We start from the raw sequence: 15,430 nt of genomic DNA on the forward strand, positions 1-15,430 counted from the left end.
CTGCCGAGCCCCATGAGGGGCCCGGCGGTGGACCTGCAAGGCAGGCGGGAGTGCGAGGAAGCCCCGCCAAGGCCCTCCCTGGCCCCAGGCAGGCAGGGGTGGGGAGAGGCAGGGAGGAAGCAACTTACCCTCCCTCTTCTCCTGCCTCCTCCTGGCTGAATGAGGGCCGGAAGCAGGGTGGCCGGAAGCAGGGGGCGGGGCTTCGTCATGTGCCCCACCCCCCGTACCTCACCCAGGGGAACTGCGATCCCCCACGATCCCCCATGAAATGACCTCTGGTAACCCCCTCCCCAACATCCCTACGTCACTTCCAAGTCATGCAGGCACATCCTGTTTATTTTCAGTGTTCCTCCTCTGCTCCTGGTAAGTTCACACACAGACCCGTCCTCTGCTGGCCATTAGGTTCCAAAGAAATGCCTGGCCCAAGGTCATCCAGTGAGCATCCATTGCTAGGGCTGCCAACTCTCTGTACTTGGGACGTTCCTGGAGATTTGGGGGTGGATCCTTGGGGAGGCGAGGGATTTCAGCAGGGAACAATACCACACTCCACACTCCAAAGCAGCTGTCTCCTCCAGGGGAACTGATCTCTGTAATCTGGAGATCCACTGGAATCCTAAGAAACCTTCGGGATCCACCTGAAGGTTGGCAACCCTATAGCAGAGTGAGGATTTGAACCAGGGTCTCCCAGATCCTAACTCGATACTCTAACCATTACACCACTTTGGCTCTCTAAGGGGACTAGGAATTATACAGAAGAGCACGGAAGATCTTACTGTAGCAGCTGCTCCGCAAGCTGCCACAGCCATTCAGATTGTGGAGATCAGGGTGTTAGTTCAGAAGGTAGAAATACATCATTGGGTAAATTGAAGTGCTGGGACTCCGGCTCGACGGAAAGTGGCAATTCTCGGTGCATTTATCGGTTGGCTATGTTTAATTATACAGTGTGCTTAGCAGATGGGACTTCCGCTCTGGAGGCCTACAGGTATTTGGAGCACCCGTTCTCCCAGAGCAGGTGTGGGTGCTTATAAATCTCCCTCTTCCCAACCTCCTGTTCTGTCGACTAAATGTAAATTGCAAACCCTCTGGGCTTGGACTGTGTCATTCCTGTGCTCTGTTCTGCTCCTCACACTAAATACATGTTAAATAGCAGGAACAGGGGGTGTCGTACGTGCACAGTCTTGGGGTAGCGACACATGTGCCCACCTGCCGAAAGGCATACTCAGCCGGCGACATGGAATTACAAACCGACTAGGGCTGCCAACCTCCAGAGCCAGTTTGGTGTCGTGGTTAAGTGTGTGGACTCTAATCTGGGAGAACCGGGTCCACTTGCAGCTGCTGGATGACCTTGGGCCAGTTCTGTCAGAGCTCTTCTCTCAAGGACAGTTCTCTCAGAGCTCTCTCAGGCCCACCTACCTCACAGGGTGTCTGTTGTGGGGAGGGTAAAGGAAAGGACTTTGTAAGCTGCTCTGAGACTCCAAGTGAAGGGCAGGGTACAAATCCAATCTCTTCTTCTCTTCTTCTTCTTCTTCAGATGGGGCCTGGAGATATCCAGGAATTACAACTGATCTCCAAGAGGCCATGAACAGTTCCCCTGGAGAAAATGGCTGCTTTGGAGGGCAGGCTCTAGGGCATTATGCCCTGCTGAGGTCCCTCCTCTTCCAAATTCAACCCTTCACAGGCACCACCCGTCAAACCACCAGGTATTTGCCAAGCCAGAGCTGGCAACTGTAAAAAAAACACCTGAGGACATTCAACATTGTAAATCTAGGCTTCTGACACTGCAAGGTCTCTGCAACCCATGACCTTATAAGCCAAACACAGTTCAAGAGCCGGGGATTGCTGCCACCAGGAGGTTAATATAAGAACAGTGCAATCCTACGCATGTCTTCTAAATCCTCTGGAGTCAACGGGGTTAGACGTGTATAATTCTGCACTGGACTGCTCTGTAAATCTCTTGTTTTGTTTACTGGGCTTTTTTTCCTGGAATAGAATAGCAGAAGGGGTCCAAACAAGAGCCTCTCTCCCCATTTGCAGTTGGGCTTGCAAACTGGTCCTATTCTGGAGGACCTTGATCTGAGATTGATAGTACTGTGGTTCTGTGGGGAGACTGTAGGAGCACGGAACAGGCTGCCGTATTGTGGTTACTTGCAAGTTATTTTCTTGTGTTTGCGTGATTGATGTTTGCCTGGTGGCACTTGGCTAGCCACCTTGGAACTTGGGTTGCCAGATTCCTGTTAGGGCTTGGTGAGCTACCAAAATTACAACTGATCTGCAGACCACAGAGACAAGTTCTGCTGGAGAAAACAGCTGCTTTGGAGGGTGGGATCAATGCCATCGTACCATCATACAATCTGAGAGACGTTAAAGGGAGGCTGCCTAAACCATGAAGACAAGTTCGGAAAGCGCATGAAGAGACTTTACTAACAAAAACCAAAAGGACACTATTAATCCACTAACAAATTTTATTTTTTTAACAGGTAAAGATGAAAGATGACTCACAACTCGCAGAAGAAGCCAAAAGAAGATTTGTGTACTACTAGTAAAAGATTAACATACTAATAATAATATCACCCAACCTTTTCTTTATCCCACTATATACCTCCCTTTTTCCTATAAGAAAAAAGAATAAATTCTCTTCTTTTTAGAAGAGTCAATTAAAAAAGTCCACACTCCACTACACCCAACACTCCTAACCACTACACAAAACTGGCACCTTGAGTCTAACACATTTATTCAAACATGAGCTGTCATGACCCAGAGCCTACTTTATGATAAGGGTCAGACATAGGGTTGCCAACTCTGGGTGGGGAAATACCTGGAGGTTTGGGGGATGGAGCCTGGGAAGGCAGGGTTTGGGGAGGGGAGGGACCTCAGCAGGGTGCAAGGCCATAGAGTCTACCCTCCAAAGCAGCCATTTCCTCCAGAACTGATCTTGGTCATCCGGAGATCAATTGTAATAGTGGGAGATCTCTAGGCCTCACGTAGAGGTTGGCAGACCCTAGTCACACACATTATTGTTTCCACCAGCAGCCATTCCATCTTCTGAAGCAGAGGGCAAGCTAAGCTGGTGAGCCCTCTTCCATTGGGACCAACCGCCATCTGGCTCCACCCCCTCCAGGAACTGGCTCCCCCAATGGCCATTCCATCTGGTCACTAAAGAACTGTTCTATAAGTTACACGAGACAGTACTCGAACCTGCTTCTTTTCCCTTTTGGCCCCCCTTTCCCTCTTACATTGTGTGTACCATATTATGGGTGTTATTTTCCAGAAAATAGGTATATAAACATATCATTCCCTGCTTCTTAATTTCCTGAGAGGTTCTCCTCCCCCCAACATCCAGGCCATTTCAGTGAGTTTAAGAACGTAAGTTTAGAAATTAAAATTATACTATCTGCACGGCCTGAAACAAGCAGCCATCTTCCACTCTGCAGAAAATGCAAAGTGTTATACCTCTGTTTTAAATGACCTAAAAGCTAATGGGTCTTAGACCCCTTCCAAACTGCCTTTGTATTCTGTTTTAGTAACCGGTTGTTAATGGATTTGTTCTGTCATTTCAGACAGACCCATTTTAGTAACTGGCTGCTAGAGGAATTTATTTACCTGTTCATACAAACCCACTTGTGTTGCATTAACAAAGCGTGGTTGAGCTGCTTTTGAAGGAAACTGTTTTTTTTTCCATTTTCAACCCTTTCATTGCATTTCTGAATCATTGTGGTGTGCTGTTTAAAATATCCATAGCACTATCCATAGCACTTCCTACAGTACCACTCCCCCCCCTTTTTTTGCCATGCAATCTTCCTTGGACTTTTAAAAACATTCTAAGGTGAGCACTATAGCACTAAACGGCAGCAGTGAAGTGCTATAGTGGTTTAGCGCTATGGTGCTCATCTTAGAACGTTTTAAAAAGTTAAAGGAAGATTGTGTGGTGAAAAAGAGTGGGGGGAAGTGACACTATTTGAAATGACCATAGTGCTTCAGAGACAGTTCATTAATGGAAGGAGACATGCTATATGAAACCCCCATCCCTGTATCACTTCACTTGAAGTTGGGTCAACAACAAGCAACATCCCGTTTAGAATGGTAATGTGAAAATGGCCTTAGAGATGAACCATGCCAGGACTGGAGGCAGGCCTCTTACATTTTTTTTAATGTAGCTCGTTTCTAGTTCAGAAAACAAACACATGATTTCCAGGATTTCCATTGGATTAACCCGAGGTGGAAGTGGTCCCTGCCTCTCTTTCTCACCAAAATGACAGAGACAAATGGCTACATTACCGTGAGAGTTCCTTTGGCAGAGTAAGCAGCATAGGAGTAGAGAAGGTCTTGACCATGAAGCTCTTGAGTCTCTTCGTTACACAGCTGTCCACTAGGAAAAAAACATTCGCTCGTGTTTTTCAGAGTCACTGTATTTGGAGAAGAGCCCGGCAGGTCAAGCAGGACAGAGTAATTTACGAGCTGGACATCTTCAAGGCCAAAGGATGACCACTGAACAAAGAGCTTGGTGGCAATCTCTCCATCGTCTTTTGTCGGCGACTCTATCAAGTCTCTGATGAGGAAATAAACAACAACAACAAAATGGAGGTTAACTCTCTCTCCCCAGGAACAAAGCAGGTGTTAGTTTTTTCCCCTAAAGTGAGACCTAGAATCCTTCAATAATATTGGCTTGGATCCCTTGGCAATTTCTGCAGATAGGGTTTCCATCCCTGGAGTGTGACTTCCTCGCCGTCCTCTAGGATTGTCAGATCTAGGTTGGGAAATCGCTGGATATTTGGGGGGTGGAGGCTGGGAAAGGTTAAATTTGGGGGGTGAGGGACCTCATCGGGGTACAATGCCACAGAGTCTACCCTCCAAACCAGTCATTTTCCCCAGGGGAACTGATCTTGGATATCAGAAGATGAGTTGTAATACCGGGGGATCTCCAGGCCCCATCTGGAGAATGACAACTTTTGTTATGTCCCAAACTGCTCCCCAAAATGCTGCAACTTGGGGACAGGGGCCCTAGGAAGTGGAAGGGGGGGAGTTGGAGGTCTGTAACAGGTAAGGGGAGTCAGCAAAAATCGCCCTCCCTTTCCATTTGCAGAAATCTTCCATTGGATCCAAGCCAGAGCATACTGTATATTTCTTGCATACAATTCTTGACAACGACATTTCAGCATATTGTAATGGAATTACCATGGGACTACATCCCCCAACAGCTTTGACTCTGAACTAAGTAACAGGCGCCTTTTTCCTGAAGGGAAGAAGTAGAGGGCAGGGGGGAAAAGGGAGGGAAAGCAGAGAGGGAGGGTTGCCAGGCCAAGCCTGACAACCAGTGGGTGTGTTGGGGAGTCTCCTTGTGAAGGGTGGACTACCTTTTGTCTTGTATCTATAATGCAGATTTGTATGCCTCCTGAGCAGGGGCTGTTTCATTATGGATAACCACTGGCACTCTTTTCAGGCATTTCACCCTTTTCTGCCATTACATTTATGGCACTCCTGTTTCACATACTGGAACAGGCAGGCAACACACAGTGCACTCAATCACCATCTTATCTGAAAAGGGCAATGTGCACATTTTGCTGCTTCAGTGCATACTACCTGAACATTTGACTTGGGAGGCACATGCATCTGTGTTTACCGTGGCTGCAAAATACATGTGTTGCCCTTTTCAAACAAAATGGCGATCACATATACTGAGACGATCGTCTGTTGCCTGCTGACCTAGTACACGAGATAGGAGCGTCCGAAATGTAATCCTTGAAAAGGGCTCCTGTCACAAATTTTTTATAAAGTACATCCAATGTACCCTGTGTCTGCTCATGCCGTGAGGAAAGGTTTCTGTTGATATTCCAGAGCCAGTTTGGTGTAGTGGTTAGAAGCAATGTTCCCTCTAAGCTGTGGAGTCTCATGAGCAAAAATTCTACTTTGTGAGCCACTGGCATTAAAGTTGTGAGCAAGCGATTGGGCTGCTGCATAAATTAGTTTGCTCTGGAGCCATCCTTCCTGAGCTGAGACAAAAATGTGTGAGCCGGAGGCTAAAGAACTGTGAGCTAGCTCACACAAACTCAGCTTAGAGGGAACACTGGTTAGAAGTGAAGAGAGAAGAGAAGAGAAGAAGAAGAGAAGAGATTGGATTTATACCCTGCCCTTCACTACCCAAAGGTGTCTCAGAGCGGCTTACAAACTCCTTTCCCTTCCCCCTCCCCACAACAGACACCCTGTGAGGGAGGTGGGGCTGAGAGAACTCTTGACAGAAACTGCTCTTTTTCAAGAACAGCTGTGCCAGAGTTATGGCTTGCCCAAGGTCATCCAGCCAGGTGCAAGTGGAGGAATGGGGAATCAAACCCGGCTCTCCCAGATTAGAGTCCGTGCACTTAACCACTACACCAAACTCTAATCTGGGAGACTCTAATCTGGGAGAACTGGGTTTGATTCCCCACTCCTCCATGTGCAGCTGCTGGATGACCTTGGGTCAGTTACACCTTCTCTCAGAGCTGTTCTCTCAGCAGCAGTTCTGTCAAGAGCTCTCTCAGCCCCACCTACCTCACAGGGTGTCTGTTGTGGGGAGGGGGAAGGAAAAGGAGACTGTAAGCTGCTCTGAGACTCCTCTGGGCAGTGAAGGGCGGGGTACAGATCCAATCTCCTCTTCCTGCTGTTGACTCAGTAAATAGGGATGCCAACCTCCAGGTGGTGTCTGAAGATCTCCTGGGATTGCAACTGATCTCCAGGTGACAGAGATCAGTTCGCCTGGGGAACAGTGGCCACTTTGGAAGGTGGACTCTATGGCATCATACCCCACTGAAGTCCCTCCCCTCTTCAAGCCCCACCCTCTTCAGTGTCCACCTCCCAAATCTCCAGTCATGTCCCTGCCCTCAGCTGACAACCCTACTCAATAAAGGAAGCCACAGCCCTCCCTTTGCAAGACCTGAGCAAGGCTGGTAATGGCAGGATGGCTCTTAACACACACACCCTTCCCACGGCACTCCATCATGTCCACTCGAAAGCTGCTCCTCAAAAGCTCCATCCAGAGTGGCCCCGTGTACGACACAATGAGCAACAGGTTACTAGCAGTGTTCCCTCTAAGCTCAGGAAGGAGGGCTCCAGAGCAAGCTAATTAATGGAGCAGCCAAATCTCTTGCTCACAACTTTAATGTCAGTAGCTCACAAAGGCCCTGTCCACACAAGGGGCTTTGGACCGGGAGTGGGACGGAGCAAATGGGCGCGATCCCACTGCAACATCTGGGCAGCGTTGCGCACCCGTCCCCGATCCGGCCCTTCCCCCGATGAAGCGCATCAAAAATGAACCACCTACCGAGGTGGTTCATCCACGACGGCCGCATCCATGCTGGCCTTGGGATCGCCGGCCCGTCTTTCTGCTGGCGCATCCCCGGCTCCTGCCTGAACTGCGCATGCTCAGACATGCGCAGTTCGGCAGTCTCCCGTTCCCCTCCGTCGCTTCCCCCGGCATCTGATCGTGCCGGGGAGGGAATGCGCCGCGGCTCAGGGGATCAATGTGCTCCCGCCGCGGCGTGTTTTTTTTTGGTGCGGCTTTCAGAAGCCGCACTTCAGCCCGTCCCTTTCCGCCCCGTGTGGCAGGGGCCATAGTAGAATTTTTGCTCACAAGACTCCACAGCTTAGAGGGAGCATTGGTTACAAGACAAATCCAGAGAGCCCAGTGTGCATGTGGAAGTCTTTGGGCACATCACTGGATCCCACCCATAGTGCTCAAACAGCTTAGAAGATAGTACAGAGCCCATATCTATTAAAAATAGTAGGGGGGCAGTCTTAACAAAACGGCATTCACCATCTGCAGTCTGTTTTCTATACCGAATTGAGCTTATACAGGCGTTTCAAGTGCGGTGGGCTTATGTTAAAGACTTGCGAGTGCTTTTCAAGAGGAATAATAGTCAAAAGGTCAACTCTTTGGATTTAATCTTTTCCCACTTTATCCCCAATAAGTCTTCACACAGACGGCACAAAATAGACAAGTTAATCCAATTGCTAGTACATTACAAGCCAGCAATGTCATCGGCTATGCCCTTTAATGCAATGACACAAACTTGGACAGTTCCAAAAACGCAGAAAGTTGTTTGATTAATGCAACGGCTGCTTTGAAGATCCACATTTCCCACAGAGCATTAATAGAATAAATAATGAGACGAAGCTCATCCCATACAAATAAGATGGAGGTAATTCCCACTAGGGATGGGCACGAGCTATATTTTTGCAGTTTGGATCCGTTTGTGGTTCGTGGCTGAACCACAAACTGAACCAAGATACGCCGGTTCACAAACTGAACCAGTTCGTATTGGTTCACGAGCCATTTAAACCCTGCTTTCTGCTCCCCACAAAAAGCCGTGGGGGGCAGAAAGCAGGGGTTTCTAAACAGCTGAGCAGTGGTGACTGCTGCTCAGCTGTTTGGTTTAAATGGCTTTGAGCCAATTAAACCCTGCTTTCAGCTCCTGTGGGTTTTTTGTGAGCTCTCTGCCACTCAGATGCTTTTCGTGATTTCTGCTCTTCACGAACTGCCATGAACCACCACGAACTACGTCAAAATTCATGGAAGTTCATGGTGGTTCTTCAGTTCACAAACATCGCTTTATGAACCACAAACCAGCCACAATTTGTGACGAACGTTAATTTGTCTGCTGGTTTGTGCCCATCCATACTTCCCACCTGCCCAATGCTTTGTTTCAAGATGGGGGGTATATTTAAAAAATTAAGAGCACAATGACAAAATTGTTCCTTTCATTGTGGAATGAAAGATGCTTCCTACTTGGTAATTAAATGAGCATGCTATTGAAAGTTTAGCGACAATATCCTTGATTGAATTAAATAAGGAATCTGCATTCCTTATTTAGTTTGTAATTTCTTTAACAAATATTAAAATCCGGATGCAGATCATGACCTAAGCTTTATTAAAAACAATTCAGCAGGTATTAAGTGTTTTTAATGAGCTTTGGGAATAATTTAATCCAACAAACAAACTCCTTTGTCAATTTTTTACCAGCAAGATTAAGGCAGTGATCCTGAGCCCGTAATATCAGGAAGTGTGTTGCATTAGACTAAGTGCCACTTGCTTTGAAGCATGCATGTTCAGAATCATTATGTGGTAAGCAATACTTATTTTTCATGCTTGTACATGGCTCATAGAGTTACACTTCTTTTTCCAGAAGTCTGCGTGTGTCCATTACATTCTCTAGCCTCCAATCCAACTACAATTAATCTTAATGAAATCCCAGCCAAAGCAAAGGGTTTTAAATTAGTCACAACTTACGGTAACTTGCTCCTCCATTAGAACTTCACTTATTTTCACTGGGCTAGTATCCAATTGATTCCGGTACATTGCATTTGGTACATTGGGCCAGTTCACACATGAACACATGAAACTGCCTTATACTGAATCAAACCCTTTGGTCCATCACGGTCAGTACTGTCTACTCAGACTGGCAGTGGTTCTCCAGGGTCACTGGGAGAGGTCTTTCGCATCACCTACTTCCCACATCACCTACTTCCCACATCACCTACTGCAGGTGCCAGGGATCCAACCTGGGGACCTTTCGAATGCCAAGTAGATGTTCTACCCCTCTGATCTCTTGCTCCTTGATTCAACAGTAAACTCTACAGATTATTCCAATCAGTAGCTTTGAAAAATGGAAAGCATGCACAATGGAATCCACATTTGGAGTCGACATGCATTGGTGTGTGCATACACACAAAGGCCCCCTATGCTGACATCATACTCAATGCAAGGAAGACTGGCTACAGTAAAGGGACTAGACCCAATCCTAGCCATACAGGTGTGCATGGGATGACAGGGCTCTGGTGCCTACATTTAGATGGATGAGCTTATGCCATTGAATTTTGCAGATGAGCCACTTAGAACACTCCGTGGGGTTGGGACTATGATGCCACTGATCATCGCTTGACGCTGCAGGGTTTGGGTAATGGGCATGCACACAGGGACCATTCAGTGTTATACAGGTGAAATCTGAGTGTCACGGCTCAACAGTCAGGCCCTTGAGCCAAGGTTTAAGGAAGAACAAAACAATTGTTTAATGAAATAATGGGGAAAGATTTGGCATTTAGATTCATTCAAATTAATACACATATAGATTGGGGGCCTGTAAAAAAAAAATCACAGGCGTGGCCCAATTTGGAAACCCCACTTAACCCAGTCTCTCCCACTACAATTCTCTAAGCTCTCCGGAGCTGTAGGAGACAGCTGACTCTTCCCATAAGTGACCATCAGCTCTTAGTGTACAGACTCTAATCTGGGAGAACCGGGTTTGATTCCCCACTCCTCCACTTGCAGCTGCTGGATGACCTTGGGCAAGCCATAGTTCTGTCAGAGCTGTTCTCTCAAGGAGTGGAGCCTGGGCTATAATGCCATAGTAGGCTATAATGCCGTAGAATCCACCTTCCAAAGCAGCCATTTTCTCCAGGGGACCTGGTAGGTATGCCAGCCTCCAGGTGGGTCCCCAGAATTACAGCTCATCTCCAGACTGCAGAGATCAGTTCCCCTGGAGAAAATGAATGTTTTGGAGGTTGGGCTCTATGGCATTGGACCCCACGGAGGTCTCTGTCCTTCCTAAGCTCCATCTCCAAATCTCCAGGAGTTTCCCAGCCTGGATCTGGCAACCCTACCCCACTATCCCTTGCCAGTGGCCAGGGGAGACCTGACAACCCCTAGAACCTTATCTCTGTAACCTGGAGACCAGTTGTAATTCTAGGAGATCTCCAGCTTCCACCTGGAGACTGGCAACCTTATCAGTATTCCCAACATATTTTTTTTTACAACAAAGCCCTGTTCTCAAGTTACAGTGAACACACATGCAATCTTTTACAATGTATACTTAATTTTTTTTTTCTTTATAAGTCTGCTGAGTAATTTTCAAGTTATGTTCAACGCATGGGCTGCTCGATGTGTGATATCAACTCCACATTTATTTGGGCGCTGGCCCCCAGTTTCATTTATAAAGTGGATGAGCATTGGCTCTTTCTAACAAACAGATGTACATCCACATGCATGCAGAATGTACACGCAGGGTTGCCAACCTTCAGGTGGTAGTTGGAGATCAACTGGTGCTACAACTGGTCTCCAGGTGACAGAGATCACCTGGAGAAAATGACTGCTTTGGAAGTTGGACTTTATGGCAATATGCCCCAAACCCCGCCCTCCTCAGGTTTCACCCCCCAAAATCTCCTGGTGTTTCCCAATCCAGAGCTGGCAACCCTATGTACATATGTTCATTGCAACATGGGAATGGGTCTTCCCGTAGCTTCTGGATCATATTTAGTGCTCATCAGACCAACTTTTATTTTTTCTCTCTCTCTTGCTTAATTTACACACTCAAGGTGTTTTGTTTTGTGTATTCCCAAGGAATCCCTTAGGTATATAAAGACCCCTGCCATGTCGGTAGGTGGCCTGGATTTCTGCTTCTATCATCTGGAGAGGAGGCAGCCAATGAATAATTAGAACATACTACCTGGGAGCCCACAGGGAATGACAGAACGGAGACAATTTGGACATTCCACTCTGCTGCCCACACCTGTAATTCTCTAGGCTGTGAGGGACGACTGGAGCAGGCTGAATTGATTTCTATGCTGTATTACTTTTCTATGGTGCGAATTTCTGATGTGAAGGAACCGTCCAAGCTGGAATCCTACACCTGGAGTCTCAAGTGATGCAGCCCAGTTTGGGGCTCTACCACCCCCTTGGCACCTCATTCTCCAGTAGGCTTCCCAAGTCCCCCCAGGGGGCGGGGAAACCCCCGCCCCAGAGGTCTGTTCCCTGCCGGCAGCAGATCGGGCCCCAGGGGGAACCCCACCCCGACGTGCGCATCACCCGGAAGTGACGCGACCACACCGGGGATGGTGGGGGTATGGTGGGGGAGGGGCCACGGTCATCCGAGGGAAAACTCTATGGTTTTCCCTCGGATGGTCGTGGCCCTGCCCCCAGCGTGCCCGGCGTCATCACGTCACTTCCGGGTGACATGTGTGCGCTCCAGCCGCGGCGCGGGAGTCCCCCGGTAAGGAGATATTTCGACTTGGCAACCAGCATGTGTGGACAAGGCATCAGCTGTTCTCAACATTCTGTGCTCCTGGAGCATATTAAGTCCTGATCAGACCACTTTCCCCCACTTTTGGTTTCAGTTTCAGTCATATTTTTTCTTCATACCTGAGAAATTGCCTGAGAATGCTGAGACCCGTTCTTAAGTCTGCACAGCGGAGCCAGGTGCAGAAAGCGGCAGATGTTTCTACAAACCTCAGGGGGGGGGAGCAGGTTTGCAGAAAAATCCCCCCAAAATAAAACAGGGATGGTTAAGGCCCACCAAAATTGAGAAGCAACATGTTTATCGACGTACTAGGGTTTTCAGTTCCAGGAGGGGGGATTCCTGGAGACTTGGGGAGAGAAGCCAGCAGAGGGCAGGGTTTGAGGAGGGGAGGGACCACAGCAGGGGACAGTGCCATCGGGTTCACTCCCCAAAGCAGCCATTTTCTCCAGGTAGGGATCCCAAGCCCCACCGGGGGGCGGGGAAACCCCCGCCCCAGAGGCTCGTTTCCCGGCACCGCCAGATCGGGCCCCAGGGGGAACTCCTCCCCGATGTGCGCATCACCAGGAAGTGACGGGAGGATGCCAGCCACGCTGGGGGCGGGACCACGGCCATACAAGGGAAAACTCTATGGTTTTCCCTTGTATGGCCATGGCCCCACCCCCAGTGTGCCCGGTGTCCTCCCGTCACTTCTGGGTGACATGCGTGAGGCGCGCGCGCGCACCAGACGCCAGCCGGGAGCCCCCCACTCCCGGCGAAGATCAACTTGGCAACCCTATCTCCAGGGGAAGTGATGTCTGTGGTCTGCAGATCAGCTGTAATTACAGGAGACCTTCAGGCCCAACTGGACAGGGCTGTTTTGGAGAGTTACTCTACTGTACAAACATCAGTACTTAACAAAAAAAATATCTGAGGTCTCATGAGATTCTAATTTGCATTACAGGGTTGCCTGGCAACCCCAAACAACTGGGCATTTTTTTTAAGAAAGGAAAGTAAGGGGAAGGGGAGAAAGGGGGACAGGTGGGGGAGGCAGGGGAGAAGACAGCAATGACAATATAACGATTGCACTTTGGTGTCACTAGAAAACCAAGTCAATATTTAGATAAGTATGATCCTGTTTATACCAGAGCTATTGTTTCACTAATACCTCCTGCGCATCCTTCTTCTGCTTAAAGCAGCAGTTTGCAGACTGTGCCCCAGGGAACCAGAGCTTTGCAGTGAGAAGATCCAGAACAGTGCCTGCCACTGCATATCTTTTCACTTCCTTGGGCAGGTGCAGGCGAGTCTAGGGTGCATTCTCAGTTCACATGAGGTCCCCAGATGTCTCCAGGCCCTCAGCATGGAGCGAGCACATACTTCTACAGTATACCCCAGAATCCTTTGTTACACACTGAGGTCCCTTGTCAGACAAGTTGATGAAGAAAGGAATTGGTGAAGGTGCAAATTCAAAAACTGCTAGCGGTAAACTGCAAGAGATTGTAGCTCCCAATCTATGCTGCACGGCTTCAGCAATCTGGCGGCTATTGTGAAAGGCAGGCAAGAGGCTGGACGCCTCCTGAAGAGGATGAAACAATCGGTCTCTACTGCTCCTCTGCTCGCAGCAGTTATGATGCTATTATTCCCTGCGAGCACAGTGCCGAGAAAGCCCCCAAAGGTGGAGAGAGATTACTCATCTCTAAAGAAAGATGGATACGTACAAGTGTTGTGCTATAGAAAAATTGTTAATGGAGGGGAATAATTTGGTGCCATCGGGAACTTCTTTCTTTGTCGTTTCTGAAAACAGACAAGTTAAATCAGCCAAAGAAAAGACATCTTATGGAAGTCATGGGTAACTTTCCCCCCTTAACATCTGGGTGTGGTACTTGTTAATTTCCCATTCCTTCTCTCAGGGCCAAGGGAGACTTTGGTGCCTCTGAAGAGGAGCTAAGGAGTTTTGCAAGTCAGATGTGGAACAAAGACACAAGGTTGAAGGAAAGGTGAAAGAGTCTGGACAGACGTTCTCGGGGTCCAGGTAAAGTCCGTACAGGAAAGCAAAGAAGCATCTGGCAAGATGTTGGCGGTGTCTCGAAGAATCTGGATTAACTGGATTTTCAGACTTAGAACAGTCGCATAACATAGTTTTACTGCTGGACCCATAAAACTGGCTGGCTGGAAGCTCTACATTAGTGGAACGCTAGAAATAACGTAATTGGAAGAGGAACTATTAATTAGAGATCAAAAACCAGGAACCATAGTTAGCAAGCAATTACTTACTTAATGGACTTAATGTAATAGGGTTCTAATGTTTATGGAAAAAGGAGTCCAGTGGCACCTTCATTATTACCCTAATGCTAATGAACATTCAAGATACGTTCTGCTAATGGAAGGGGGTTATTTTCACTGTTCCCCCTACCGCTACAGACCTCCAGATTGTTCTTCATGATGTTTCTTGGTCCCCTGACTCTCAGGACAGCATTCCAGGGACAGGGAAGATGAGACAGTCCTTTCTGCTGACAGAAATGCTTTCCATTAGGAGAGATTTACCATGGGATTCAAGCCATAGTGTACCTAGGGTTGCCTACCAGCTGTGTTTCTCTTCCCCCCAACAATGCCAAGTCTTTTTGTTTTCTTGCAAATGCTGTGCCTGGTAAACATTTCCAGGGTGAGAATTCCAAAACCAAAGTGCCACTTATGAGAAGGCTCTTGTCCCTTGTCTCCATATCTGTAACCTTGAAAGATCAGGTGCCTGGGTCAAGGTCTGTCTTAATGACTTCACGTACACACTGTCAAGTCACAACCAACTTACATGATCCCAGCAAGGGGCTATCATAAGAACATAAGAGATGCCAATGTTGGATCAGGCCAAAGGCCCATCCAGTCCAACACTCTGTATCACACAGTGGCCAGAAATACCAGTGCCATCAGGAGGTCCACCAGTGGGGCCAGGACATTAGAAGCCCTCCCACTGTTGACCCCCCCAAGCACCAAGATGACAGAGCATCACTTGCCCCAGCGTCCCTATCTATACCTTGTGGCTAATAGCCACTGATGGACCTCTGCTCCAGGCAATTGTGAAGCAAAGGTGGTTTTCCATTGCCTTCCTCCACAGAGTCTTTCTTGGTGGACTTTCATCTAAGTACTGACACTGTTCAGCTTCCAAGACATGAGGAGGTTTGGTTTTACCATACCACTTGATGACTCTAAGAAAACATTGATATGGTTGCCAAACTCTCAGAAAGAAACCAGTTCGAGGTGAAAGGAATTGGGTTTTTTTAATTGGACAAGGAGTACACACACATACAAGCAAATGTACACTGAAAGATAACATACACACTAGCTAATGGAAACAAAGGATCATGAAGAGAAGGAAGTATTTCAGGGAAATTATATCTACCATTCTGTAACAGTAGAGGAAA

General features: G+C 47.9%; 1 protein-coding gene across 1 annotated transcript in view; it reads right to left on the reverse strand.

Annotated features, from left to right (window-relative positions):
* The window catches only part of LOC107118279 (inactive N-acetylated-alpha-linked acidic dipeptidase-like protein 2), a gene marked incomplete at its 3' end in the record, with an annotated part of 138,464 nt that overhangs the window by 19,504 nt on the left and 103,530 nt on the right, over nt 1-15,430 (reverse strand). Inside the window, exon 3 of the mRNA XM_015420584.1 lies at nt 4,276-4,546. Coding sequence (XP_015276070.1) covers nt 4,276-4,546 — 271 coding nt within the window. The remainder of the gene's footprint in view (nt 1-4,275; nt 4,547-15,430) is intronic.

The sequence above is a fragment of the Gekko japonicus genome, unplaced genomic scaffold (genome assembly GCF_001447785.1).
Source record: "Gekko japonicus isolate JY-2015 unplaced genomic scaffold, Gekko_japonicus_V1.1 scaffold829, whole genome shotgun sequence".
In the NCBI taxonomy this organism is placed as follows: domain Eukaryota; kingdom Metazoa; phylum Chordata; class Lepidosauria; order Squamata; family Gekkonidae; genus Gekko; species Gekko japonicus.